At 40.6% G+C, this 27,987-nt stretch overlaps 1 protein-coding gene across 3 annotated transcripts in view; it reads right to left on the bottom strand.

Annotated features, from left to right (window-relative positions):
* Window positions 1–27,987, bottom strand: part of EVA1A (eva-1 homolog A, regulator of programmed cell death) — a 154,551-nt gene continuing 126,564 nt past the window's right edge. For all 3 annotated transcript variants that reach the window (XM_008962662.4, XM_034953435.3, XM_063594588.1), the window contains 2 exons: window positions 25,766–25,918; window positions 1–1,295 (listed from right to left, as the gene is read on the bottom strand). In XM_008962662.4, coding sequence (XP_008960910.1) covers window positions 922–1,295; window positions 25,766–25,918 — 527 coding nt within the window. In that variant the 3' untranslated portion in view covers window positions 1–921. The remainder of the gene's footprint in view (window positions 1,296–25,765; window positions 25,919–27,987) is intronic.

Raw genomic sequence — 27,987 nt, 5'->3', positions numbered from 1 at the left:
AAGATTTTATGTAATGTTTATTTTTTTAATTCCCATCCTAACTTTGGCTTCAATCCTTACCTCTCATTTCCATTCTTTTCTTTGAAATCCAATTTAAAAAAGAAAAAAACAAAACAAAGTGTTTAAAATCACAATTATCTAGAGTCATAATAAAATTTTCTTGTCTCCAAAGAGGGGGAAAACACACCACTTTTATTTTTATGCAGCATTTTCAAATATGCATGTCAATATATATTTTATAAACTATTTAAAATAAAAACCCTTCATCCTTTGAGGTTATTGACATTTTCTAGTTCACTGACACATCTCCCATAATACAATAGTTCTATTCATTTTCATGAATGAGGTGGGAACTACACTAAAAAGTAGGATTTTAATCCCTGAGGTGCCAGTTAAAATGGACGAAGTTGCCCTTGCAACACAAGATTTTAAAAATCAGCCTTAAATAATAAGCATGGATCATGCTATTTGAATCAGAATCACCTCCATAGCATGAAGTCATTTAGGAAATTGCATTTATTGGGTTAAGTTCACCCTGCTATTCCCAGCCCTCATGCTATAATGATCTTTCCTTTTGCAAAGGAATAACACAGAGCAAGGACGTCTGCTGAAACTTCTGAGATCCTCAGAAATCAAGAGAAACCACAGTCGCGTTTCTCCGATCTCCATCCATAGTGTTGGAGAGGATTTTTCAGCACCATTCCGAGACCTGGAAAGGTTGATGAACTGCTTTGATTTTTCTACTTCTCCATACATTTGGCCAAAAAGGAGCAATCCTCCTGGCTAGAAAAGGGGCATGTCCTGCTTTTTCTCTGAAATCACAATATTAGCAGAGCTGGGTTCAGTTCCTTGTGCCCACTGTCCCTGCAGACGCTCTCCTTTCCAGGCGGCCTCCAGTGGTTTCCGGGGTCCTGCTGCTCCCTAATAGTAGCGATTCAGGCTCCTGGTCCCGGGGACCTCAGGCTGGCCATTCATCCAGATCTCCCTGATGATGCGCTCGCGCTCCTCCAGCCGCTGGGCGCGCTCCAGCTCCTCCGCAGAGGTGAACACATTCTTGTTCAAAGTCCTCTCGAAGCGGCGGTGTCTCCGCACGGAGAGATCGGACACGGTGTCCTCACTGCCATCCTCACTGTCGCTGCTGTCGCTGCTGCTCTCTCTGTCCTGCAGGAACTTCTTCCCGGGACGCCGCCTGCAGTCTGTGTGGCAAGAGATCCTTATCACCAAAGCAGCCAGGGTCAGCACCAGCCCGATGCACACGCCAGAAACAAAGTACAGAGCTGCTCGCTCCGGATTTTCTGGAGGAAGAAGAGGAAGAAGCAAGCATTTGAGAGATGACAACTCCATATGCAGAGATCCAATATGACTCCAGCCTACACTTCTCACCAGGCCCCAAAGTTTTGATGGTTACAAATATTGTCCTCCAATGTGACATATTTTATAATGTATTCAAAATATAATTATTGACAAACGGTGAATCTGTAAAAGGTATATGAAATTCTTTCACTCTTCTTGCAACTTTAACTTAGAGATTATTCCCAAATGAAAAGGTAAAAGAAAGAAAAACAGTAATTATTTAGCACCTACTGTACGCAAGCAGCCGTGCTTAGGTGTCATTTGTTTAAGAGATGTATCTATCTAAGGCCTCTTTTCACCTAGGCCAAAACAGCTTGACTTGTGAATTTGCTCATACACCCCCACTGAATTACCCTTTCATCACAGTGGTAGACAGCTTCTGAGATGAACCCCATCTCCTAGTATTCACACCCTTGTGCAATCCTCTCCCCTCAAGTGGTGGACCTAGTGACTTACTTCTAAGAAATACAGTTTACCCTTGGACAACATGGGTTTGAACAGCACAGGACACCTATACATGGATTTTGTTCAAACAAACATGTAGATCGAAAATACGTTATTTGCGAGATGAGAAATCCACATATAAGGAGTGTCAGCTTTTCAAATATGTGGCTTCTGCAGGGTCAACTGCAGAACTTAAGTATGCATGCACGGATTGGGGTAAACACAGGGATGCTGGAACCAATGCCCTGCGTATACCGAGGGACGACTGTAGGATATGGCAAAGGCAATGGGTGATTCTAAGATTAGGTTACATAAGACTGATTTTGTCTTGTTCTCTTACTCTTACTCTCTCCCTCTCTGGGGCTCTTCTTACTTGCTGGTTCTGATGAAGCCAGCTGCCATGTGTGAGCTGCCTTATGGGGAAGTCCAAGTGGCAAGGAACTAAGGGTGGCCTCTGGCCAACACCCTTTGAGGAATGGTGCCAACAGCCATGTGAATGAGCTTGGTTGTGAATTATCCCTCCATCTAGTCTTGAGGGGACCACAGTCCTGGCCTTGCAGTGGCCTGTGAGAAACCTTGAACCAAGGAACCCAGCTAAGCCACACCCAGATTTCTGACCTGTAGAAACTGGGAGATAATAAATGTGTGTTTTCAGCCACTAAGTTTTGGGGTAGTTTTGTAAAAAGCAATAGTTGCAATCAGTCACACATTGAAAGCCAGTATAGGTATTTAGGAGTGGCCTCAGCAGGTTAACTGAAAGGGGAGGAGAAATTTGAGCTCTTTCCTTGGTGAGAGAAGATAACAGTCATTCTGTTAATGATCAGTATGCTTAGTGGGCCTAGTTGTGACCCCTGTAAGATGTGCTTAACAGAATGGGAGTCTTTGAGTGAACAGTTTTCATTCTAGGTACCTACGAGGACAAAGGAACAGGCCTGGCCTTGAGTACACTGTACCCAATGTAAGGTCTTTTATCCCTCACCCCCCTCCCACCAATTTCCCCTGAGTCCCCACAGTCTATTATATCATTCTTATGCCTTTGTGTATATTTGGACAATTTTTGTAGGTTCTGGAAATTCAAAGACTTAAATAAGATTCAGTTCTTGTTCTCAGAATGCACCTAGTCTACTGGGGAGACAGACGAAAGCAATGGACAGAAAATAAAACAATGGGCTGTTAATGATGGAAGCACATTGTGGGGGCAACCAGCCCTAGGAGAGAGGGAGTCATGGGGCATTTTGTGAGCATGAGGATGAGATGGAGACACTTCGACCAAATGCTAGGATGATTAGGTAAATTCAAGCCTACTGAAGACCACTGTGTTCTCCCTTATATGGCAAGTCAACACTAACCTACATGCTGGTCTAGTGGCTTGTTCCAGGTCATGCTCACAAAGGTAATGGCATTAAGTTGTGTTTTCTATTTGTGTGTGCTGCTTATTAGGATTCTTTTCAATTCAAATACAAAAACTTCATTTTGTTTCACCCTGGTTTCAGATTGTTAAAATTTTTTATAATCTTGATGTTGTCATCCAAATTAATCTCTCTGACTATACATTGGGTAGAGTGTACACTGCTCTGGTGATAGGTACACTAAAATCTCAGAAATCACCACTGAAGAACTTATCCATGTAACCACAAACCACCTGTACCCCCAAAACTATTGAAATAAAAAGAAAATTAAAAAATATTGTCCAAATATGTTCCTAAGATTTCATGAAATCCATTACATCATCAGCCTCAATCTTCAAAATAGCCCACTTATTTCTTTTTCTTCTCCTCCTTTCCTCCTTTGTTGGTTGTCTTTTATGAAATAAAAGGCAGAAGCAAAAAGAGGTACTGTTACATCCCTAGGCCACATGACAAGGTAGAAAGGCCCAAGCAAACAAACCCAAGTCTATCCAGTTTCAAAGCCTATTCCCTTCTCATCATTTCCTGGTGCTTCTACAGCATCAGTGTCAATGCTGAGGTGTCATATATTACACAAGGCTGTTGGGAGGATCAGTGTAGATAATGCATGTGAAAGTGCTTGGTAAACGTCCCTTTCTGGGTAAACAAAAGGTGGTCTTGTAAGATCTAGCTAGAGCAATTAGGCAAGAGAAAAAAAATAAAAGGCATCCACATAGCAAGAGAGGAAGTCAAACTATCACTCTTCGCAGACAATATGATTCTATACCCAGAAAACCCTAAAAACTCTGCCAAAAGGCTCCTCAAACGGATAATTGACTTCAGTAAAGTTTCAGGATGCAAAATCAATACAAAAATCAGTAGGATTTCTATGCACCAACAATGTCCAAGCTGAGAGCCAAATCAAAAGGTAATTTCATTTACAATTGCCACAAAAATAATAAAATACCTAAAAAATAGCTACCCAAGGAGGTGAAGGATCTCTACAACAAGAATTACAAAACACTGCTGAAAGAAATTAGAAAGGTCACAAACAAATAGAAAAATACTCCATGCTCATGGATTGGAAGAATCAACATTGTTAAAATGGCCATACTGCCCAAAGCAATTTACAGATTCAATGCTATTCCTATCAAAGTACCAACATCATTTTTCACAGAATTAGAAAAAAAATGATTCTAAAATTCATATGGAACCAAAAGAGCATTCAAATAGCCAAAGCAATCCTAAGGGGGGAAAAAAAGAAAAGCCAGAGGCATCACATTACCCAACTTCAAGTTATATCATAAGGCTACAGTAAGCAAACAGTATGGTAGTGGTACAAAAACCAACACATAGACCAATGGAACAGGATAAAGAACCCAGAAATAAAGCTGCACACCTATAGCCATCTGATCTTTGACAAAGTCAACAATAACAGCAAAGGGGAAAAGATTCTCTATTTGATAAATGATTCTAGGATAACTGGCTAGCTATATGCAGAAGATTGAACCTGGACTCCTTCTTTTTACCTTATACAAAAATTAACTCAAGAGGGATTAAAGACTTAAGTGTAAGACCTAAAACTATAAAATCCCTAGAAGAAAACCTAGGAAATACCATTCTGGACACTGGCTTTGGCAAAGAATTTATGACCAAGTCTCCAAATGCAATTGTGACAAAAAGAAAAATGGACAAGTAGGATCTAATTAAACTAAAGAGCCTTTTCACAGCAAAATAAACTATCAACAGAGTAAACAGACAACCTAGAGAATGGGAGAAAATATTCCTAAATTATGCATCTGACAAAGTCCTAATATCTAGAATCTATTTTTAAAAAATTGAGTAAGCAAAAAATAACTCTATTACAAATGAGCACAGGACATGAAAAGACACTTTGCAAAGAAGACATACATTCAGCCAACAAATATGTGAAAAAATGCTCAGCATCACTAATCGTCAGAGAAATCATGATCAAAATCAAAACCACAATGAGATACCATCTCGCACCAGTCAGAATGGCCATTATTAAAAGTAAAAAAATACCATGTTGACAAAGTTGTGCATAAAAGGGAACACCAGGCTGGGCATGGTAGCTCACACTTATAATCTCAACACTTTGGGAGGCTGAGGCAGGCAGATCACTTGAGTTCAGGAAGCTTGAGACAAGCCTGAGCAACATGGTAGAAAACCCATCATTAAAAAAACACAAAAATTAGCCAGGCATGCTGGTGCACACCTGTAGTCCCAGCTACTTCTGGGGCTGAGGCAGGAGGATCGCTTGAGCCAGGGAAGTAGAGGCTACAGTGAACCGAGATTGTACCACTGTACTCCAGTCTGGGTGACAAAGTGAGATCCTGTCTCAAAAAAAAAAAAAAAAAAAAAAAAAAAAAGTGGAATATAAATTAGTTCAGCCCCTGTGGAAAGCAGCATGGAGATTTCTCAAAGAACTTAAAAAAGAACTATGATTTGACCCAGCAATCCCACTACTGGGTGTATATCTAAAGGAAAATAAATCTTTCTACAAAAAAGATACCTGTACTTGTATGTTTACGGTAGCACTAGCACTATTCACAATAGCAAAAACATGGAATCAACCTAGGTGCCCATCAACAGAGGATTGGATAAAGGAAATGTGGTACATATGCACCATGGAATACTAAGCAGTCATAAAAGGAATAAAATCATGTCTTTTGCAGCAACATGGATGCAGCTGAAGGCCATTATCTTAAGCAAATTCACACAGGAATAGAAAATCAAATACTGCATGTTGTCACTTATAAGTGGGAGCTAAAAGCTGGGTAAATGTGGACATAAAGAAGGGAACAATAGACATTAGGGACTATTAGAGGGGGAGGGTGGGGTGGGGGAATGGGTTGGAAAACTACCTATCTGGTACTACGCTCACCACCTAAGTGATGGGATCATTCGTACACCAAACCTCAGTGACATGCAATTTACCCATGTAACAGAACTGCACCGGTACCCCCAAAACTAAAATAAAAGTAAAAAAAAAACCCCAAAAAACAGAAACAAAAAAAAACTAATAAGGGAGGGATATGAGAACCTTCTGCACTACCTCTTCAATTTTTATGTTGATTCAAAACAGCTGTATATAATGTGTATTAATTTTTTTCAATCTAGCAACACTGTTTCAGGAAAAGATCTGTTTTAGATATTACTTAACAATTAGCTTAATGTCTCACCATTAGATTGAGATGCTGTTTACTTTTAAAAGTGAACTACATGTTGTCAGTGTATCTGTACATCTCTAGTTGTAGCACTACTGAGTGACTTAATACATTTAAATTTGCACCACACACACCTTTTTTTTTTTTTAAAAGATGGTCTTCTCAGACTCATTTGCTTACAAATAGCATATTCCTATGCCAGATGCTATGGGATCACATCAAAGGCCCCACCTTTATCTTTAGATTTATATTTTCCCAGAGGAAATAATGACCAAAACAGCCCATGAACTCCACACCAATCTGCATTTATTTGTGATTTGCTCATGTCTGCCTGATTATAATTAACATGCAAAATGTGTATAAAAACATGCTATCTGATGACAGGCTGGAATGGGCCTGAGTCTTATCTAGATTCTAGATCAACTTAGAAAATTCTTAAGCCCTCAGATAGAGAGAACATGTCTTGGGGCAAATAAAAGCCCTGGACCTGGCCTCCCTGGATTGGGTTAAATCCAATAATTGCCTTTCTTTTGTAAAGTGGGAGGAAGGCACTCTCATTTATTAGTTAAATGACCTTGAGCCAATCACAACCTCACTGGACCTTCAAGACTGATAGGAGAAAAGGACATGCAATAAACATAATTGGAATTGAGCACAACCGAGTGAAATAATGGAAGTGGGCATGAGGCACCATTGGGGCAATCTCAGAGAGTGCAGAATTGGAGAAAAGTCAGTGGGCACAGGAAATGGAAAACCAAAAAGCCATAAAGGGTCAGTCCAGAATGGTCTTCACAAAACCTAGTTCTAGTGATAATAACAAAGTCAAAATCACTGGGATAAAGCAAAATGAAGCCCATTTGCTGGAGAAATGGGTTCTGCTGTTTATCAAGATAAAATATCTCCCAAGGGTCAGGTCTTGGACCTGTCTACTTTGTCCAGAGTTCCCTAGGAGCCCTTTTCCTCTGAAAGAGACTTGACTCTGCCTAAGAAATCTGCTCCCAATTGCTAACAGAATTGATTTTCTGCCACTAGTTGCATCAGGAAGGAATAAGGTCATTCTACTCAGGGTGACGGCTGGTCAGGGAGCCGAGGTTGCTGCCTCTGCCCACAAACTCATCAGGCCACTGACTATGCCTAAGTCCCTGTTGGTCTAAAAGGGCCTGAGTTTCATCTCACTGCTCGGCCGTACTCGAGATAAGCAGTCTTCACAGTGGGAACATGTGCCTAAGAGGTGAACAGGCATAGCTGGTTTTAAGGAAATCTATTTCTAGACCTTACACAGCCATTTTCTTTGTTCTTTCCTATATTGGATCCGCCTGAGAAGGTGCCTGTGGTGGAAGGCACAGTCTTACCTGTTCTACACCACCCATTGCTTCCCCCATTTCGCTAAAGTCAAACCCTTCCCCCACCCCACATCCCATTTTACTATGGTGCACTGCCCAGAGTGCAAAAATGGCCACCAAGCAAAATAACAGTTCCAAATATTGAAATATTGATGTCAATGACAGGAGGCAAAAGCCCCTAATAACTGGTAACACATTCTTTTCCAAGTCAGTTTCCAATTCTTGGTTTTCAACAAAACTGAAGGAAGGCCTAATCATGTTGTCAGCTGATAAATCAAAATAACTTTTGATGACGGATCACTCTGATTTTTGGCATACGATGAAAACTTAATTCAAAGACTGGAGTGACTTAATTATAACAAAACTTCTTTTGTTTTTGTCTACATGTTTATGTGAACAAAGTTTCCCAACACCCATAGCTATACAAATAAAAATCAGAAATAGAACTGTCACTGAATCATGCCTCCTTCTGGCAATAAGTGATATTTATTCATGAGTACCTAAATACATAAACAAATTGAGGGGAAAGGAGGAAATTCATCCATCTCTTTAAGAGATACATTTCCTGTAAATTTTAATTTTTATGTTTAAAAACTCCCATGTACCTTCCAACTTCATACAGAATGTACCTCACATCGATCTCATCCTCTTTTATCTCAAACAGCAAGTTCTCTCTCTTACCTCTCTCTCTATCCCTTTCTTTCCCTCTCTCCCTTCCTCCCTCCCTCCCTCCCCTTTTCAACCCTCCCCTTTCTGCCTGAGGCTCCCTTCAGTCATTATGCCCAATGCCCAGAGTCATTTTTTGACTCAGTCCTTGGCTTCTTGCCGTAAATTAATTAATCTCAGCCATTCTCATGTCCCTTCCATCTCTTTCCCACTCACTGCCATTTCCCCGCACCTGCAGCTTTCTAACTCTGGATTCCACTTCCTTCCACCTTCAATTAATTTTGCACATGGCTGTCAAAGCAACATTTTAAAATCTGACTCCTATTATTTACCTTATTACTTTTACAAAAAAAAAAAAAAAAAAGAGGGCACTCAAGGCTGTCAGAAATCTGGTTCCAATCTCCCTTTCAATCATATCCCCCCAAACTTTTCCACAGGAGCCTTTAGTCCAGACAAGCCAAAGACTTCATTGTCCACTCTTGACCCACAAACACACCCTCCTCTTCATGTTCATCCCTGACTCCTCTGCTGGAATGCCAGAATGTGGGCCCCTTAGTGAATTTTTTCCAATAGATAATTAACCTTCAATAAAACTGAGTCTTTCTTACATTGATGTAGTGCTCAAGTGACATGCCTTGAACTTCGCAAATGTTTAATTCCTTCTTTTGTTAGTATGAAACATTCTAAAGGAATTTTCTTAGAGTTCTATTAAAGATCACTTTATTATGAGTATGAAATAAAAATTCTACATATTGTGAAAATTCTCCCCTTAGGAAAAGAAGAATTTAAAGTAATCCTTCACACACTTTGGTTTAGGAGGTATGGCTTTGAGTATATAAATTAGAAATGAGTTTGTACTGCTTAGTATGCCCTGGCAACAAAAAAGGTTTTGATTTCTGGCCTTACTTTGGCTTTGCCTCCTTAATCAAGCAAAAGAAATTGAGCCAATTATAGTTATGCCACAGCTTTTCTGAGCTAGAATGAAATGAGCCAAAGAGAGGGACTGGCCCACTTCTGCTATAATGCCCTTGAAGGAGCCGCATAATGGGAAGCTGGCTCTGCTCTCATGGGTAGAGGAAAGGACCCTGTAGGCAGAGTAAGTGGGAATCAGCAGGTGAGCTCCCGTGATTGGCACTGTACATCCATTTTCTGTGGATGATCCTTCAGACCAAAGTCTTGTCCTCTGTCTCCTACACCATGAAGCCTTGAAGAGAACCTGCCTAGGTTCAGAAGGAGCCATGATTCAGAAGGAGATACCAATACTGCATCTTCCCTCAGTCCCCTCAACCCAAGGAAGACAATTCCCCAACCAAGAGAAAATCTGCCTGGATCCCAGAGTGAGAGAAAGATGACATGACAGAGAAATAGTACATCAGTTACACTTGCTTTATTGCCCAACTCATGCAATAACTCAACCTCTCTTGTGTTAGTAGAAGTGTGTAGCATTAAAAGAACTTAATTTAACCAATCCATGTTGGTAGGTTAGAAATAAATTTGGGATAGTCTGTCTTTTAAAGCCTCTAGATAGCTTATGTATCCACTAAGGCAGCAAACATAACCCTGTCCTCCCTGGAGTATGAATCTGGAGCTCCATAAATCTATCTCCATTTCTTAGAGACTCCTATATTCCCTACAAGGGTTTTCAGACCATGAAGGTTTCTAACATAATAACAATGGCCACATAATCCAGTGAAATAAAAGTCAAAACCTACAAATGCTGAACAGACATAGCAGAGCTTGAGCTATACTCCTTCTACTTCCCAGGCCCTTGACAAGTGGCATCTCTACATGCACCCTTTTACCTATTCTGCAATCTAAGAATGCTTAAAAATATTAGGGTATATACAGATATACATATTGCATACACGCATGCACAAAGAGACATAGATATGCACTCATGGGGAACAAAGGGAGGGATGAGAACAGGAAGGAAGGCAAGAAGGAAAAGAGGGAAAGAGGGAGGAAGACATTAGATAGATGATAGATACATACATACGTAGAGTGAGTGAAAGAGCTATCATTCACTGAATGCTTCTCTTTGCCAAGATCTGGAATAATTCCTTTATGCTGATCATCTGTAATACCTTCAGCCATTACCACTGTTCAGCAGGGTAAGTAGTGTTACTCTTGTTTAAAAGTGGAAGCCAAGATGAGGGTGTCAAATGTAATTCTGCCTGATACTCAAAAGTTCATGCTTTGACCAAAATAGAAAACGATATTAAAGGCAGAAAAACAAGTCATTCTAGCTTTCATATACTGCCCTCACCCCACCTATTACATAGGCCTAACTTCAAAGATAGTTTCTGAACTCCATCTTGGAAACCACTGTTCTGCCTCTGTAGCTTAATGAGTCCACCTTGTCCTGCCTCCCAGATCAGAAAACATCCCCTTTTGTCTCTAGCATCCGGATGTGGATTCCTGGACAAGCCCAGTAAGAGCAACCAGACTGGGTAACGGAATTCACTGGATCCCAAGCTGGTGACTCAGGCCTGATTTTCACAGCTGATACAATTTATGTCATGCCTCTTCATCCTTTTCCCACAAAATTCAAAACTGGAGCTCCAAGGTGATTGTTTTTTCTCTCCTCTAATACTTTCTGCTCCAGGTCACTTCCTCTTGGCCAATGATCCACCCTGTTCTTGACCAGATCCAGACAGCTGTTAATTACCCAGGAAGCAGAGTGGGGAGGGCTATTGTCAGTTGTTTTCCCTTAATAAATAAAAATAAATGTATTGCTGTATCTTGTTTCCTGCAGGGTCATTGTTTTCACGGGCAGGAAGAGGCCCTATGTAGAGGTCATGAAGCTAATTTCATTTGCACCCTCAGAGGTCAGATCATGCCCAACAGACTCCTTGCAGGATAGGGTAGCAGCAGCCAGCCCAGACCAGGCCAGCTGGTCTCCATGCAAGTGCAACCTTCTCTCTGCCTGGGCTTTCTTCTTGGCTCTGGAGCTTCCAATTCCTTAAGTGAAAAGTAAAAGGCTTTTAAAATTGGTTTTGACAAATATTGCATGTTTTCACTTAAATGTGAGAGCTAAAAAGTTTGATCATATGCAGATAGAAAGTGGAAAGACAGATAACAGGCTGGGAAAGCTGAGTGGAGGGTAGGAGGGAGGATGAAGAGAAGCGGGTTACACGGTACAAATATACAGTTAGATAGAAGAAATAAATTCAATGTTTGATAACAGAGCAGGGTGACTATAGTTAATAAAAATGTATTGTGCTTGGGCAACAGACACCCTAAATGCCCTGACTTGATCACTACACATTATATACATGTAACAAAATTTCACGTGTGCCCCATAAATTTTCATTAATAAAAAACTATCTTAACCCCCCAAAATAATAAAATAAAAAAAAGTGGGCATTAAAGAGAATCACGGGGTTTGTGTGTTGTCAGGCAGTGCTCAGCAAAATCTCTTCTCCAAACTCTTTAGGCACTGTAAGAACATCTCTTGCCAGGCACGGTGGCTCATGCCTGTAAATCCAAGCACTTTGGGAGGTCGAGGTGGGCAGATCATGAGGTCAGGAGTTTGAGACCAGCTTGGCCAACACGGTGAAACCCTGTCTCTACTAAAAATATAAAAATTAGCTGGGCGTGGTGGTGGGTGCCTGTAATCCCAGCTACTAGGGAGGCTGGGGCAGGAGAATTGTTTGAACCCAGGAGGCAGAGGTTGCAGTGAGATGAGATCGCACCATTGCACTCCAGCCTGGGCAACAGGGTAAGACTCTGCCTCAAACAAACAAACAAACAAACAAACAAACAAACAAACAAACAAAATATCTTTATGGCATTCTGCCCCACCCCATTGGAAAGGGAAGACCTCCACTAACATTACTGCCCTCTCTAAAATGCTGGAGGAAGCTTCCTTCCTTTTCCTTCCATCTCTGACTTGTTCTTCTCCAGGAAGGAGTATTGAGAAATCTCTGTTCCTACCTGGCTGGCTCTGATGTGTGCTCCTTTAAATTCACTCATTTCAGTTCATGTCCTTCGCAGGGACATAGATGAAGCTGGAAGCCATCATTCTCAGCAAACTAACACAGGAACAGAAAACCAAACACCACGTGTTCTCGCTCATAAGTGGGAGTGGAACAATGAGAACACATGGACACAGGGAGGGGCAAACAGGGCTTGTCGGGGGGTGGGGGGCAAGGGGAGGAAGAGCATTAGAACAAATACCTAATGCATGTGGGGCTTGAAACCTAGATAACAGGTTGCTAGGTGCAGCAAACCACCATGGCACATGTATACCTATGTAACAAACCTGCATGCTCTGCACACGTATCCCAGAACTTAGAGTAAAATAAAAAAAGAAAGAATTCACTCATTTCATCCTCTTCCACAGGCAATAGGCAACCCACAAGGAAGCATCCATTGCCCTGCCCCTCCTCCCAATCCACTGGCTCACTTTTCTTCCCCTGCAAGGGAAAGACCTACAATCCCATAGCTGCCCTAGAACTCAACGGACTAGGCAGAAGGCCCTGACACATTATTCCATCCAGCACTACCACTGCTGAAATTGACACTGATGAGGTCAACTTCAAAATTCGAATGCTTTTCTGGGTCCTTGAGTTTGGAAGAAGGGTGTGATTAATTAGCCCCTCCAGTCTGGGCAGCACTTTATGTGGTTGCGCTATAATTAGTTATATAACCATTATCTTTCCCACGTGACAGTGACGAATCTGAAGGCAGAATCCACATGATTGATTCACTTTCGATTCTCTGGGCATTCAGCACAGTGTGTTGCCTCATGGTGCATATCTCACAATATTCATTGAACTAAATTATGAAGACACCATTTCCAAAAGTTCAGCTAATAAATTTGTTATATGTAAATACATATGTATGTGTACGTATGTGGGTATGCGTATAAATATGTGCCAGTATAACATTAAAAGAGTAGGGAAATTTTGGGAGGCCGAGGCAGGTGAATCACAAGGTCAGGAGTTCAATACCAGCCTGGCCAATATGGTGAAACCCTGTCTCTACTAAAAATACAAAAAAAATTAGCTGGGCATGGTGGTGCACGTCTGTAATCCCAGCTACTCGGGAGGCTGAGGCGGAAGAATCACTTGAACCTGGAAGGCAGAGGTTGCAGTGAGCCGAGATCGTGCCAATGCACTCCAGCCTGGAAGACAGAGACTCTGTCTCAGAAAAAAAAAAAGGGTAGGGAATTTTTTAAATTATAAAATCACCATAATTTCACAACCTGAATATAACTATACGGTGTGTAGTACAGTGAATATTCCTTTGTTCTTTCTCTATCATATAAACATGCACATACTTATTCACATTTACCTGCTTATAGTCAGAGTATATATAGACATGTATATATAATTCATATCTTTTCCTCTGCATATACTGTACATGTACACTTCACATGTACACAGCATATAACACTGTTCAATATTGCTCCATGGTCTCCCTCCATCATGCCTAATAATGGCTACATAGTATTCTTCCCAGTGAAAGTGCCACAGTTTACAAAAACTGCTTCCTGCCTTTGGATATTTAGGTTGTTATGAGGAAATATTTTTGAAAAATAGTAATACAAGAAATATTTTTGTGCTTAATGCTACTTCCTTTTTTGCTTGTTGTTTATTGCCTTGCAATGGATTCTCAGGAAAGGAATCTCTGTGTCAAACAGGATACATACTATTATAGCTCTTGATACCCATTGCCAAGTGGGTTTTGAAAAGTGTTACACTAATTTATCTTGCTATCATCTGTGTACAAAAGTACTACTTTCACCAACCCTCTCTAGTGGAGGATATTCCAACTGTTTAAAAATGTTACAAATTGTGAGCCCCTCCTTAGGGGTGGTACTGGAGGCGTGGGGTCTTGGCATTTCTCAGCCCATGCAGGAAGCTCCCTGATGAGTGTCTGAAACCTTTTGTAGATTAACTTTATGTACTCTACTGCATGCTTCTGAAACCAGAGTAGGCACAGCCTCAATTCTATGCAGGGAGGATGCACAAAAGCAGAATATCCATGATACATCTTTCTGGAGCAGCAATTTTACTGTGAGATTTGGAAGAAACAAATTTAATTCATTTCCAAGAGAATGTGTAAGAACTATCAAGTCTTAGGACACATGGCCAGGACCAGAAGGTGCCCAGTGAAGTGCTGGGGTGGGGCCCTGCCCCACAACCCTTGGGCCAAATAAGAAGGAAAAGTAGAACCTGGGACTGAGGAAGCCCCAGCAACTCCAGACTCCATAGCCGTTTACCAAGACTCACAGGAAGAACAAAGGCAAAGGCAAGGCAAGAACTGCAGAGGAAGAACCTACCACAGAAGTTTCCTAGGAGACTTCAAGTTGAAGCATCAGCAAAACTGAAAGGCTAATGCCTGTCCACACATCCAAAAGTAGATCTGTCCTGGATCTGTGTTCAACAAGTCAGCCAGCTGTCAAGAAACCTGAGATGTGATTCTTCTACCTGGCAGAGCCTCCCATCAAGACATAAACTGGGCTCCCTCTTACCTTATGGATAGCTGACGTGTGGAGGTGGATCTATGGATTAGACTCATGCTGCATTCCAGCACTTTGCCTAGGACCCAACAATCATTGCCAAGATGAAAGTCAACAGGCCTGAAGTTTGCTTTCATGATGTTCTCCAGCCTGTAACCAAGACACTAGTCCTGGCCACTTCTTCAAACCTGATGCAAGGTTGTGCTGATATAAATGCAAACCCAGCTCTATGCCTACCAACCATCTATGTGGCTAGGACTGCAAATTGAGTATTCAGGCCCCAGGCAAGAGGTCTTCCCAGGTTTCCAAGTAGAATTTCTAGAATTTCCAAAGATAATGACTTTGCCCCTTTCAGTGCCCATCTTCCAGAGATAATCAGAGGGGGCCTCTGGAAGCCATTTAGACTCTCCAGCCTCCTCCCTAGTGAAAATGGACTTGGATACAAAGAGGCAACCTACTGACCTCAAAGGCACCAGCCCAGATACTGAGTATAGGGGCCCTCTATGACACACCTCATCTGAGCCACATCAAAGCCCAAACTGTTCCTCAACCTCCACCATCCAGACAGCCCAAAATGGCCCTTCAGAATTGTCTTGAGATGGGACAGGAGACAGTAGAGCTGCAGGTTCAGAATGGCTGCCTCATCCCTCCCTCCTGAAAAGTCTATACCTGCTGATCAGAGCCTCACACCTCAGGGGGCTCAGCCCTCCCAGTAAGTGTTCCCTAAGAGGACCTTTGTTGCGGGAGGTCAGGGACCCCAAACGGAAGGACCAGCTGAAGCCATGGCAGAAGAACGTGAATTGTGAAGATTTCATGGACATTTATTAGTTCCCCAAATTAATACTTTTATAATTTCTTATGCCTGTCTTTACTGCAGTCTCTAAACATAAATTGTGAAGATTTCATGGACACTTATCACTTCCCCAATCAATACCCTTGTGATTTCCTATGCCTGTCTTTACTTTTATCTCAATCCTGTCAGCTGAGGAGGATGTATGTCACCTCAGGACCCTGTAATAATTGCATTAACTGCACAAATTGTACAGCATGTGTGTTTGAGCAATATGAAATCTGGGCACCTTGAAAAAAGAACAGGATAACAGCAATTGTTCAGGGAATAAGAGAGATAACCTGAAACTCTGACTGCCAGTGAGCCGGGCAGAACAGAGCCATATTTCTCTTCTTTCAAAAGCAAATGGGAGAAATATCGCTGAATTCTTTTTCTCAGCAAGGAACATCCCTGGGAAAGAGAATACACGCCTGGGGGTATAGGTCTATAAACGGCCTATAGGGGTGAAATAGACCCCAGTCTCCTATAGCACTCCCAGGCTTATTAGGAAGAGGAAAATTCCCGGCTAATACATTTTTGGTCAGACCGGTTGCTCTCAAAACCCTGTCTCCCGATAAGATGTTATCAATGACAATGGTGCCCGAAACTTCATTAGCAATTTTAATTTCACCCCAGTCCTGTGGTCCTGTGATCTCGCCCTGCCTCCACTTGCCTTGTGATATTCTATTACCTTGTAAAGTACTTGATGTCTGTGACCCACACCTATTCGCACACTCCCTCTCCTTTTAAAAATCCCTAATAAAAACTTGCTGGTTTTGTGGCTTGGGGGGCATCACAGAACCTACCGACATGTGATGTCTCCCCCGGATGCCCAGCTTTAAAATTTCTCTCTTTTGTACTCTGTCCCTTTATTTCTCAAGCTGGCGGACGCTTAGGGAAAACAGAAAAGAACCTACGTGACTATCGGGGCGGGTTCCCCGATAGACCTTCTGGTCTTTTCCTCCTCTGAGGGGAGGAATGATACCCTCTGTGCCACAAAATATATAACCTCTACTCTCACATGACTTGATTGATTGATGAACTGATGCCCTGAGGAGGAAAGAGATGCAGAGGAGAGCCTGTGTCGTGTCTTGTGAATTCCTGTTTCCCTAGCTGTGATGCCTGTGCAAATGGAGGAACCCAAATAATACTGGGTGATGGACACACAGACACTGCCTAATAAAATTCAGTAAATTTACCTTGAATTTAAGGGGAACTTATCATATGTCACAAAAAAATTTAAGTTGGTGAATTTTGTAAGAAAACTGAGTTAAAATGTATAAGGGCATTAAAATATAATTTTAATAGGAAGCTATGAAAATTATCTGCACTTGCTGTGTAAATGACTGAATTTTGGGTAACTATGTAAGATTATTGATGGGCTTGAAAAGATACCCGCTACTTAATTTTATCAGACATTTACTTTCAAATATTTGCTGTTAACCAGTTAACCAGTTAACCAATACCCTCTCATGTTACTAAAATTTTTTATTTTGAGGGAGCACTCCTATGAAAACAATAGTAAGATTGTTGCTAATTTTGGTTATTAAAATAATAAAATTGTTTGGTTAGTTTATGTTATTGTTAACCAAATGCTCCTATAGATAGCATATTGTACAGATGTTTTGATCCGTTCTTTCACCCTAGGTCAAATGTCCTTAATTTTATTCATCAAATTGTATTTACTGTAGATAAAAGAAACACTGTAGTTACCATGTGCTCTGTGGATCTGTACTTTGTTAGAAATACAAATTCTCAGTCAAAACTCACACCTATTTTACAAAAATCTGGATTTTAAATAATACTTTGAGGTAATCTCTATGCACATTAATGATTGTTAAGGGGGGTAATTCAATTCTTAAAAGAGGGGAAGTTTACGTATACTGATTTGTCAAAAAGGTACAATTAAGATTGTACCTTTCAATGTGTATGCATTTTATCTAAAAAATAATCAAAAACCTAATGAAGTGGGGGGTGGGAAATGGTTTGAAATATAGATTAAACAAAAACAGCATATGACTAGTAGATGTTAAAGCTGGGTGACAGGTCTATTATACTTTTTGGTATTTTGTAAATGTTTTTAATGTTCTGTAATAAAACACTTCTATGAAATGACAGAGTTGATCTATACTTAGTTCTTAAGATCTTGGTTTCCTTTGGAAGGAGAAGGAGAATGTGATTATCAGGGGCATGAGCAAGTGTGATTCTATTTCTTGGTTATACAAGTGTATTTATTTTGTAATAATTCATCAAGCTTTCCATAAATGTTTTGTGCATATGTTTCTGTATGCATGTTATACATCAATAAAAAGTTAAATATTAAAAAATTTACAAATTATATATATTAATACATGGTTACTTATATTCATTCTATAAACATTTACTGCAAGTCTCCAATGCCTTGGGCATAGCTTAAAGGCTAAGGACACAAAGGCCCTTGGCCCTCACAGGATTCACAGTATAAAGGGGAATGAGAAAACCCAGAACTACAATACCTTCTCAAATGCCCAAATTTGTGACTATCATCAATTAAGTTTTGGGGGGTGAGGCTCCCTCACTGGTGAGAGACTGCCTCCCTCATACCAATGTCATGGGAAACATGATTCGAATTCTGGTTAAATACTAAACAGCATAACTGTACTTGCAGTTACACATTCAATGAATATTGGTTAAACAGGGAAAAATAATCACCCAAAACTCTTGCTCTGAAAAATATTACTATAAGCAAAGTCAAAAGACAAGTGATAAATTAAGAAAAATATCTGTAATATGTAACAGACACAAAGGACTAATATAGGAAAAGTGCCTAGAAAGAGTATTAAGAAAAAGATCAATAAAAAATGAACAAGAGATATGGACAGTTCACAGAAAAAGAAATACAAATGGCTCTTCAGCATATGAAAAATGGGGACTGGCACACTATGGCTCACAAGCCAAGTCTGCCCAGCCATACGTTTTTGTAAATAAAATTTTATGGAACACAATTTTGCCCATTCATTTGTGCATTGTCTATGTCTGCTGTCATGCTACAATGCAAAGTTGAGTTGTTACAGCAGAGACTGGCTCACAAACCTGAAAATATTTACTGTCTCACCCTTTAAAGAAAAAGCTTCCTGACCTCTGATCTAGAGAAGCAGAAATTAAATAGCACTTAGATATCGTTCTTCATCTATCAGATTGTCAAAGTTCAAAAGTTTGAAAACACTGCTGCAGAGGCTTCTCATATATATTTTAGGAGTAAATTGGTAAAATTATTTAAAAGATAATTTATTAATATTTTCCTCAGTTGATAATTTACACATACTTTGTTCCCACAGTTCTTCTTTGGGGCACTTACTCTACAACAGCACTTGAACATACATGTCATAGTTATTTATTGCAGCTCTGTTTGTTGCTCAGTTTGGAAAGATTTAAACCATTTTCACTGGACATAAGTAAAGAACTGGTTAAACTATGGATGTCTATCTATATAATGGAATAATACATAGTTGTCTAAAAGAATGAGAAAGGTCTCCACATGCTGATCTAAAATATCTCCATAATATATTACTCAGTGAAAAACGTGAAGGGCAAAACAGTATGCATGGTGTGCTACCTGTGCATGAAATGGAGGAGGAGAAAACTATACCCTGGTATTTTCTTAATATCTGCATAAAGAACTCTGGAAGGATGCATAAGAGCCTGATGATGGGTCAAGTTTGGGAACTGGATGGAGGAAGCAGCTCTTGGGTAAGACTCCTTGCTACATGTCTTTTTATAATTATTTGGTTATTGAGCCATATTCATTCACTGATTAACTGAGCATCTGATGGGTGCCAGGCACTATTCTACATGCGCAGGATATAGCAGTCAACAAAAGAAACAAAAATCTCTCTTCTCCTAGGAGTTCCAGCAGGGGAGATGATACTAAACAAATAAATAAAATATATAGTATGGTGGATGATGGTAAGGTGATAAGGAGGAAAGAATGGGAAAAATAGGAAGAAGGATATGAAGTGCTGAATGTGTGTTTTGGGGAGAAGTGGATAGTGATGAGCAAAATTTATGGAGAAGGAGATTTATTTGTTTATTTTAAAATTTTATGGGTACATAGAAGCTATACATATTTATGGGGTACCCAAAGGTGACTTTTGAGAAAAAAAAACTTAAAGGAAATAGAAGAGTGAGCCAGGCAAATATACTAAATATTCAAATCATTAAATTAAAATGAGTAATCATTCCGTTTACTCTTTCTAACAACCTTGTTAGGAGTTATTAATGAGGTCAGTATTATTAATGAGATTATCTTCATTATAAACTATCATATTCTGGTCCCAGTGAGTTCCTTACAAACAATTAAAAAAGAAATCTTAAGTCCTCCAATCCAAGTGCTAATATAGAGGGAAATAAAACATATGTGGGAGAGTGTGGGTGGGTGCCTAAGCCCATTGATTTGAGGTGGGGTAGATTGAGGAGAGATGACCCTAAGAGAGTTCTGCAGACTGGGAGGGAGTCAGCCAGTCGAGGACTAAAAGGGAGAATTCTTGGAAAAGGAAAAGAGTGTGCAAAAGCAATGAGGTAAGAAAAAACCTGGCAAGTGGTTTAGAATAACTGGAGCAGAAGTCTTGGTCAGAGAGGGTAGTGACTAAATAAAAGCATGGAGTAGTAAAGGTCAGACATTAAAAGCTCTGGTAAGCCACAGAAGGACCTTCAGAGTGGGATGCCTCAAACCATCATCAAGTCCTTTCTTCCTTGCCTGCCTCTGCTCTAGGGCATGCTTTCTCAACCTCAGAACTATTGATGTCTTGGCCCCAATAATTCTTTGTTGCAGGAGATTGTCCTGTGCATTGTAGGATGTTTCTCCACCCATTAGATGCCAGTAGCAGCCTGCACTTCTAAGCTGTGACACCCCAAAATACCTCCAGACATTGCCAGAAGTCCCCTTGCAGAGCAAAATCACACCTGATATGAACCACTGATCTAAAGATTGAAAAAGCTAAAATTCTCATTTTTCCAGCCTCCCTTGCAGCTAGAAATGACCATGTGACACAGTCCTGGCCAATGAAATCTGAGAGGAGATCTACTGGAACCTCCTTCCATTTTCTGCCTTTTTTGATCTTGAATCAGCCTGAACAACAGCAGCCATTTGGCAGCCATGAGATGACAAACATAGAAAAAGGGCTTTGAGAATCACAGAGATATTGGCCCCTACATTTTTTATTGTATATATTTAAGGTGTACAACCTGATGTTTTTCTACACATATGCTTTGTTAAATGATTACTCCAGTCAAGTGCATAAACATGTTCATCACCTTCTTTTTATTTTTTGTGTGGTAAAAGCACCTAAAATCTACTGTCTTAGCAAATTTTCAGTATACAATAAAATATTTTTAACTGTCATCCTCATGCTATACATTAGAACTCTAGACTTATTCATCCCACAAAACTGCAAGTTTGTATCTTTGGACATACTTCTCATATCTTCCTCCTTGCCCGATAACTACTATTCTACTGTCTGTTTCTATGTATTCAACTTTTTTTTTAGGTTTTATGTGTAAGTGAGATCATACAGTATTTTTATTTCTGTCTCTGACTGGGTATATACCCATAGGAAGTGAAATCAGTATCTTTAGAGATATCTGCACTCCATACTCATTGTAGCCCTATTCATCATAGTCAAGACATGCAGACAACCAAAGTGTCCATCAATGGATGAATAGATTTTAAAAACTGTGGTATATTTACAAAATGAAATATTATTCGGCCTTAACAAAGAGGAGATACTGCCACTTGTGACAACATGGATAAAGCTGGAATATATTACACTGAGTAAAATAAGCCAGACAGAGAAAGAAAAAGACAGGCCTCTACATGTTTGTGCTAATGAGCCAATGTTAGCAACCACCTACCTCCAGACTTCTTATTATGTGGGTAAGATAATGTCTATGTGTTTAGGCCACCAAGTTGAGGTTTTCATTTTTTGCAGTTGAAAACAATCCTGACTCTTAAACCACACAAAATTGTTTGGATTTTATCCCAGAGATAATGAGAATCCACTAAGGGATGCTAAAAAATAATAAGAATTGCATCATCACATCCGAATTTTGGAAACATCATTTTGCTACAAAATATAGACTGTGAAAGAAGATCATGGAGGCAAGACCACAGCAAATACCATTATGATAAGGCAGGCAAAAACATGATGGGGCTTGGAGCCAGTCAATCAATGATGGTGGGACTAAAATGGACGCCATACATTTTAAGAGGCAAAATGAATCGACCCAAACCAGTTGGATATGGGCAGTGAAGAAGATGCATCAAAGGTTAAAAATCCTATTTCTGGATTAGGTGATGCCCTAGATGGGTATATAAAAGAAAGAGCATATTTAAAGAGAAGGACAATATTCTATTCTAGGCTGGAGTGAATTTGAAATGCTTATAGCACAACCAAATAGTTATTTTCAGGACACTTAGATAAGAAGCTCAGGAAGTTAGGAAAGACAGAGGTGTGATAATTGTCTAATATATGTATGGTATAATTCAAAATATAATATTTTAATAAAATAACATTTCTTATGAAGTAATATCAATGAATTGTTATTAAAAATACAGTTAAGCAAAATTAAAAATACATATACCTTCACCTACAAAAATGTGGTTACCTATACATATGAATATACATATATAAATGGGATTATAATGTATATGGTGTGTGGCAACAGGCTTTATTTACCTAGTAGCATGTCATAAACATCTATTTCAACTAATACAAATTTTCCCTAATATTTTACTACATGTATTATAAATAATTCTGAGATCAATCATCCTCACAGTAAAATTTCTGCCTATATCCCTAATTCTTTCCTTAGGAGACATTTCCAGAAGTGGGATTTCTGGCTGGCGTATGTGTTTTTAAGGGCTTTGATGGATATTGTCAAATTATTTTTTAGAGAGGTTGTAGCAATTCACAATTCCATCAGCACGATGTGTAAGTACTCATCTCCCCAGACTTTCTCCAAGACCAAAATTACATACTTAATCAGTCAAGTCTTTGAGAAATGTATAAAATAAAAATGTTAATCGCATTGCAGTTTCCATTTTGCATTTTTCTGCCAGAATTTGAGCTGTTTATGTTTTATTGATAATTTGTATTTCTTCTTTGCAAACTGTTGATTCTTGTTTTTTGTCCACTTTCCTTTTGGGACACTTTTATTGATTTATAAGAGCTCTTTATTTGTTATAAACTTTAACTCTTCTTCATTAATGTTTCATTTTCCCCTAGTTTGACACTTGTCATTTACTTGTAGGGCCCATTGTGGTAAGCAGATATTTACAATTATTGGAATGGTCAAGGTTTGAAATGTTTGTTGTGAAGAATGGGCACAAGATGTGTCCAGAAGTAAACAGGGAGATTAAGGTATGATGTGAAAAGCTCAGCTGAGATTGGAGACTATGAATTTCTAGTGGCTTCAAATGGCAAATTATACTGGTGTTTGATAACTTGTACAGAGTAAGAAAGGGTCACTTTTCTTAAGTCATCTAATATGAACCCTGGCTAGATTAGAACTGGAAAGTAAAACCAGTCCTTGCCCAAAGAGAAATCCAATCAGAACCTCAGTCCCCTTCTTTTTACATAAAATCCAGAGACCATCAGGCAAAACAAAAACAAAATATCAAATATTTTAAAACTCAACCAGCAGAGGAGCAGTTTGGTCATTCAAACCATTGAGCATTTTCCTGTAATTTTAAATGGCTCCTTTTATATAAACCGTATCTGTTTCCAATAAATGATCTTGAGAAGAAAGTCAGCCGTCTTCCTAAAGAGTACAACTTTGAAGTAAAAAAAGGGCGAATATAGACTCTCCCAACTCACATGCCTTCTTCTGTCTCCATCTCTCCCACAAGGTTACCAAGCACCTTAGACACCCCCCTAACAAAGAACACACACACACACAAGAAAGTGAGCAGGATTTACTCAGAGTTGGGGTTTCACCTACTGGTTTACTCAGAAGCTACACAAAAGAATAAGGCAGTTATGTGTATTAGCAAATGTGTTGCTGAAATAAGGGACCACGTGGATAGGAGAGGAGGCAACAGATGCACTGAGAGAAAATACGAGGGGCCAGGGGCCCTGTGGGGTTGAAGATCTGATAGAGCAGAATGAGGACATGAGACAGCTACAAGATTAGGACATTTTCCACAATTTTCTTCCATCATACTTTTCATCATTGCTTCCAATCCATTTATTTGATTTTCTTCACTAAAAACAATGGTTATTTGTATCTTGAATATTTAAATACATATTTGAAATTTTCTTTATTAATTTCACTTATAATCAGGGAGTGTTCCCCATTTCAGAATAGATTTTCAGTCACTGAGTCTACACACTGCATCCAAATTTTATTTTAGCCACACTGCTTTTCCATTTCCTTGTGTTTTCTTTTTATCTCAGCCCGTACTTACTTAAAGAAGCATTGTCTTCCTGCATCCCAAGTAGTATTTAATTCATGAGTATGGGGCAGGAAGGAGGAAGTTTGGAGGGGAGAGAAAAACAGGGCCATGTACTTTTCAGCCTTGACAAGATCACAAGACACATGGTAAACACAGGACTATTCAATGAGTTACCACTTTCAGTGGTCACAATTCAGGGTCATGTTGACTGAAATGGAAAATTGCCAGGTACCTCCTGTGCTGATCAGAGATCCAAAGTGCAGTGCTGTTTGCTCTCATGCGAGACATATTTTTGCGACAGCTGATTCACAGGTATCCTTTGGGTCTTTGGAAACTACAGACCCTCTCTGCCAGCCCCACTTCATTTGGGGGATAGCTTCACTACAGAGCTAAGGAAATTATGCTTCAATTGCTTGTGAAAACGATGTCTGAATTTCAAACCTCTCTTCCAGCTCTTGTGTCCTTTCTCTCCAATGTTGCCTTGAAGCAAGAGCAAAGATGAGATTCCCCTAATGGGTGAGTGCCTGGAGAAGGAGGCCCTGGACTTCCTTAAGGGGAAAGAGGAGCTGACTGGTGACCTAGGCCTTCACTGATCTAAGAAGGCAGAGCCCTGGACCTGAGGCACAAGCAGACTACATGCTGCAGCTTGCCCAGAACAAGACCCTGAGCAGTCCTTTTTTTTCTGAAATCAGGTTGCGCGTCATCCAAGATCCTCTTACAAAGAGAAGCCATGAACTTCCTTGGCTCATGGAACCCTCCACTTGGCTCAGAATTGCCACTGTAAATCATAATGTCAGGTTTGCATTTCAACTCTTGGACCACCATGTGTCAACCCTGCCTAGAGAATTAGAAAGTAAAACCAGTCCTCGCCCAAAGGAAATCCAATTGAAACCCTAGTCCCTTCCTTTTTATACAATATATCCAGAGACATCAGGCAAAACAAAACAAAACAAAAACAAAAGCAAAGTATCAAGAAATTAAAAACTCATTCAAGCAACAGAGGAACAGTTTAGTCATTCAAACCAGTGAGCATTTTCATGTATTTTTAAATGACTCCTTTTATATGAACAACATCTGTTTTCAAGAAATGATCTTGAGGAGAAAATCAGCCATCTTACTAAAGAGTGCAACTTTGAACCAACGAAGGGACAAATATCAGACTCTTCCATACTCCGCATGCCTTCTGTCTTCATCTCATCTACAGCTTCGTCAAATACCTCAGAAAGGCCCCAAACACAGAACATATAAACATATACTCTCTCTCCCACACACACAGTCTCACACACAGGCAGCCTGTGTGAGGTTAACTGCATAGAATAACCAGGCTGAGGTACTCCATCAGCCCCCTCCTTGGTCAGAGTTAATGCATAGTGACAGAAGCCAACAGTAGCCCCGGGCCACTTCAATCACTCACTTGAGCAGCTAAACATTTTCTGCAAGACAAAGCTCTTAGAACCCTTCATTTTTCAAATTAGAGAATGACAAGCTTAACTCCCAACCTGGAGACCTTTCATCTCAAAGCTCAGCAAAGCAGAGCAGTAGCTATGATTACGTAGCGTGTCTTTACTGAGAATAAGGCCAGAGATGGCCACCCAGGAGACAACCTTGGACCCAGCCCCAGACCTCAGTCCTGGCCCAGTGGAAACCAGGCACCTACCTGAGACAAAGGAATAGGCCGCTAGGATGTTGCTGAGCAAAGCCATCTCCACGTGCTCTGGGCTGTGGCTGAGGGGCAGCCTCATGGGACATCCAGAGGAGACCTCCTGGAGGTGCTTGGCTGAATCAACGTGGCCACTCTCCTTCTTCTCTTCTGTTTGAGAACATAAAGTGAGTGATAAGAAACATTCTGCTGTCCTGAGGCCATGTTCCAGGTAGCCTGGACTCCTAAAGACATATTTTTGCAACAGCTGATTTGCAGGTGTCCTTTGGGGCTTTGGAAACTACAGACCCTCTCTGGCCAGCCCCACTTTTTTGGAGGGATAGCTTCACTATAGAGCTAAGGAAATTATCCTTCAATTGCTTGTGAAAACTATGCTTGCAAAAACTAGCCAGGCTCCTAAAGAAAGACCAGCGAGCTCTCCCAGCCAGGGGGGCCACAAAGATTTGGGGTCTTGTGCTCTTTGTTCAAGTGAGCTTCCTGGCTTTCAAGGAAGTAGAAACTCCTTACATCCCTGATTTTCCTGACCTTTCTCCTTTCTCTTCCCTGTATCTTCCTAATTCCCACTAAATAATTCCCCCTTACCTCTTCTGGAACTCTTTATTTGATTCTCCCTGGTTCACCTTTGAGGCACAGCCCATCGGGTTCAAATCATCGTCACATTCATCACTGCATTTTAACTACAAGCCACAGCCCTCTCCTCTCCTGCTGTGCTTTCCCGGGAGCCTGCACTGATGACACTTGTGTACCTTGATCAGTTTGCCTCATCCCTCAGGTCACTAAATGTGTGCCTTTGGCAGTGGTTCAGAGCTGGCTATCCCAGAACTGCCAAAGCAGTTCTCATTCTAAAATATCTACAGGAATTTGAGAGCTCGAGCTGCTCCCTGCCTCTAGCTCCATGACTCCACCTGTGACTGTGATGGGCCAGTAGAACACACACATGGCCCAGACTGCCCATCCATAGAACCATCCCTCCAGGGATCAGAACAGGGACTTGGGATCTCAGTGCTCCAGCCTCTGGCTGGAGGAGCACATCCTCTCCCCAGCTGCTGCAGCTCAAGCCTGGCATTAGCATTACCCAGTTACTCAGCAAAGGCTTTACAGAGAGCTCCTGAGCACGAAGTGGGAGAGAGGTGGCAAAGACCCAATTCGATGCTGCTATGAACGGCTCATGAACAGCTCATTTGATGCTGCTATGAACTGAAGGCAGGCAATTGAGTCACAGAGTGTAGAGGGGTGTCAAGGCTTGGAGAATGAACCTGTGATCTCAGTGGGTCACAGATATGAGTAACATGGGCCACAATTAGAAGGCCTGGAGAGCGGCAGTTCCGTGAGGTAAATAGAATGGGCTACAACAGAACACTCTCTGGCTGGTAGATTTCAGCAGGCTTCAGGAAAGACCAAAACAAGAAAACACCAACCAACTCACAGGCACAAAGAAACAACCATAAAGTCCTTGGAGCGGCCAGAGGCTCTGAGAGTGACAGGAGAAGGAGTGGGAGCTCCAGGGACTTTGAAAAGAGACTGGCTGCTGTTAAGGGACCCTTGAGCCGCTGAGCCAGAACACAGCGCCTCTTTCAACAGTCATTTGTGTTCCTAAAAGGTGGCAACTGGATGATACAGGTGAATGGTTAGAGCCATCAAACTGAGTTCAGAGGCTGTTCTACAGATCTGAGGACTTCAAGACCCAGGAAAAGAGTGAAGCTACTGGAATATGTCTGAGTGTGTAGTGAGCCATGTCTATTTCAAAACCATTCCCTCCTTCCTGTCTCCACTAATGTTACCAGATTGCAAGTCTTATCATTTTATTTCTGGGAGTTTTGCAACAATCTCCTACCTGGTCTTTCTGCTGATACCTCCTTCCTTCTCAATATAGCACCCATTCTTATTAACAGGGTCATTTTTCTATAGTACAAATATGATCAAATCACTCCACAACCCAACTCTAATGAATTTCCATTGACCTCTTAACACAATACACATCCACTTTCACAGTATCTGACCTCTGCCTTACCTCCTAATGTATCTCCTATCCAAGCTGACAGTCACACACATATACACACAGATAATAAGAATGCTTAGAGCTTCAACAATACTAGATTACTTTTAGTTCCCCCAAGTAAAGCAAGCTCTTTCACCTCTTCATGCTTTTGGTCACACTCTTCCTTTTGCCTAAATGCCCCCCCCCTTCTCTTCATCTGTCTGGCAAATGTTTCCTATAA

This window comes from Pan paniscus, chromosome 12 (assembly GCF_029289425.2).
Source record: "Pan paniscus chromosome 12, NHGRI_mPanPan1-v2.0_pri, whole genome shotgun sequence".
NCBI classification, from domain to species: domain Eukaryota; kingdom Metazoa; phylum Chordata; class Mammalia; order Primates; family Hominidae; genus Pan; species Pan paniscus.
The sequence above is the reverse complement of the archived record's forward strand: the minus strand, read 5'-3'. Positions and strand labels throughout refer to the sequence as shown.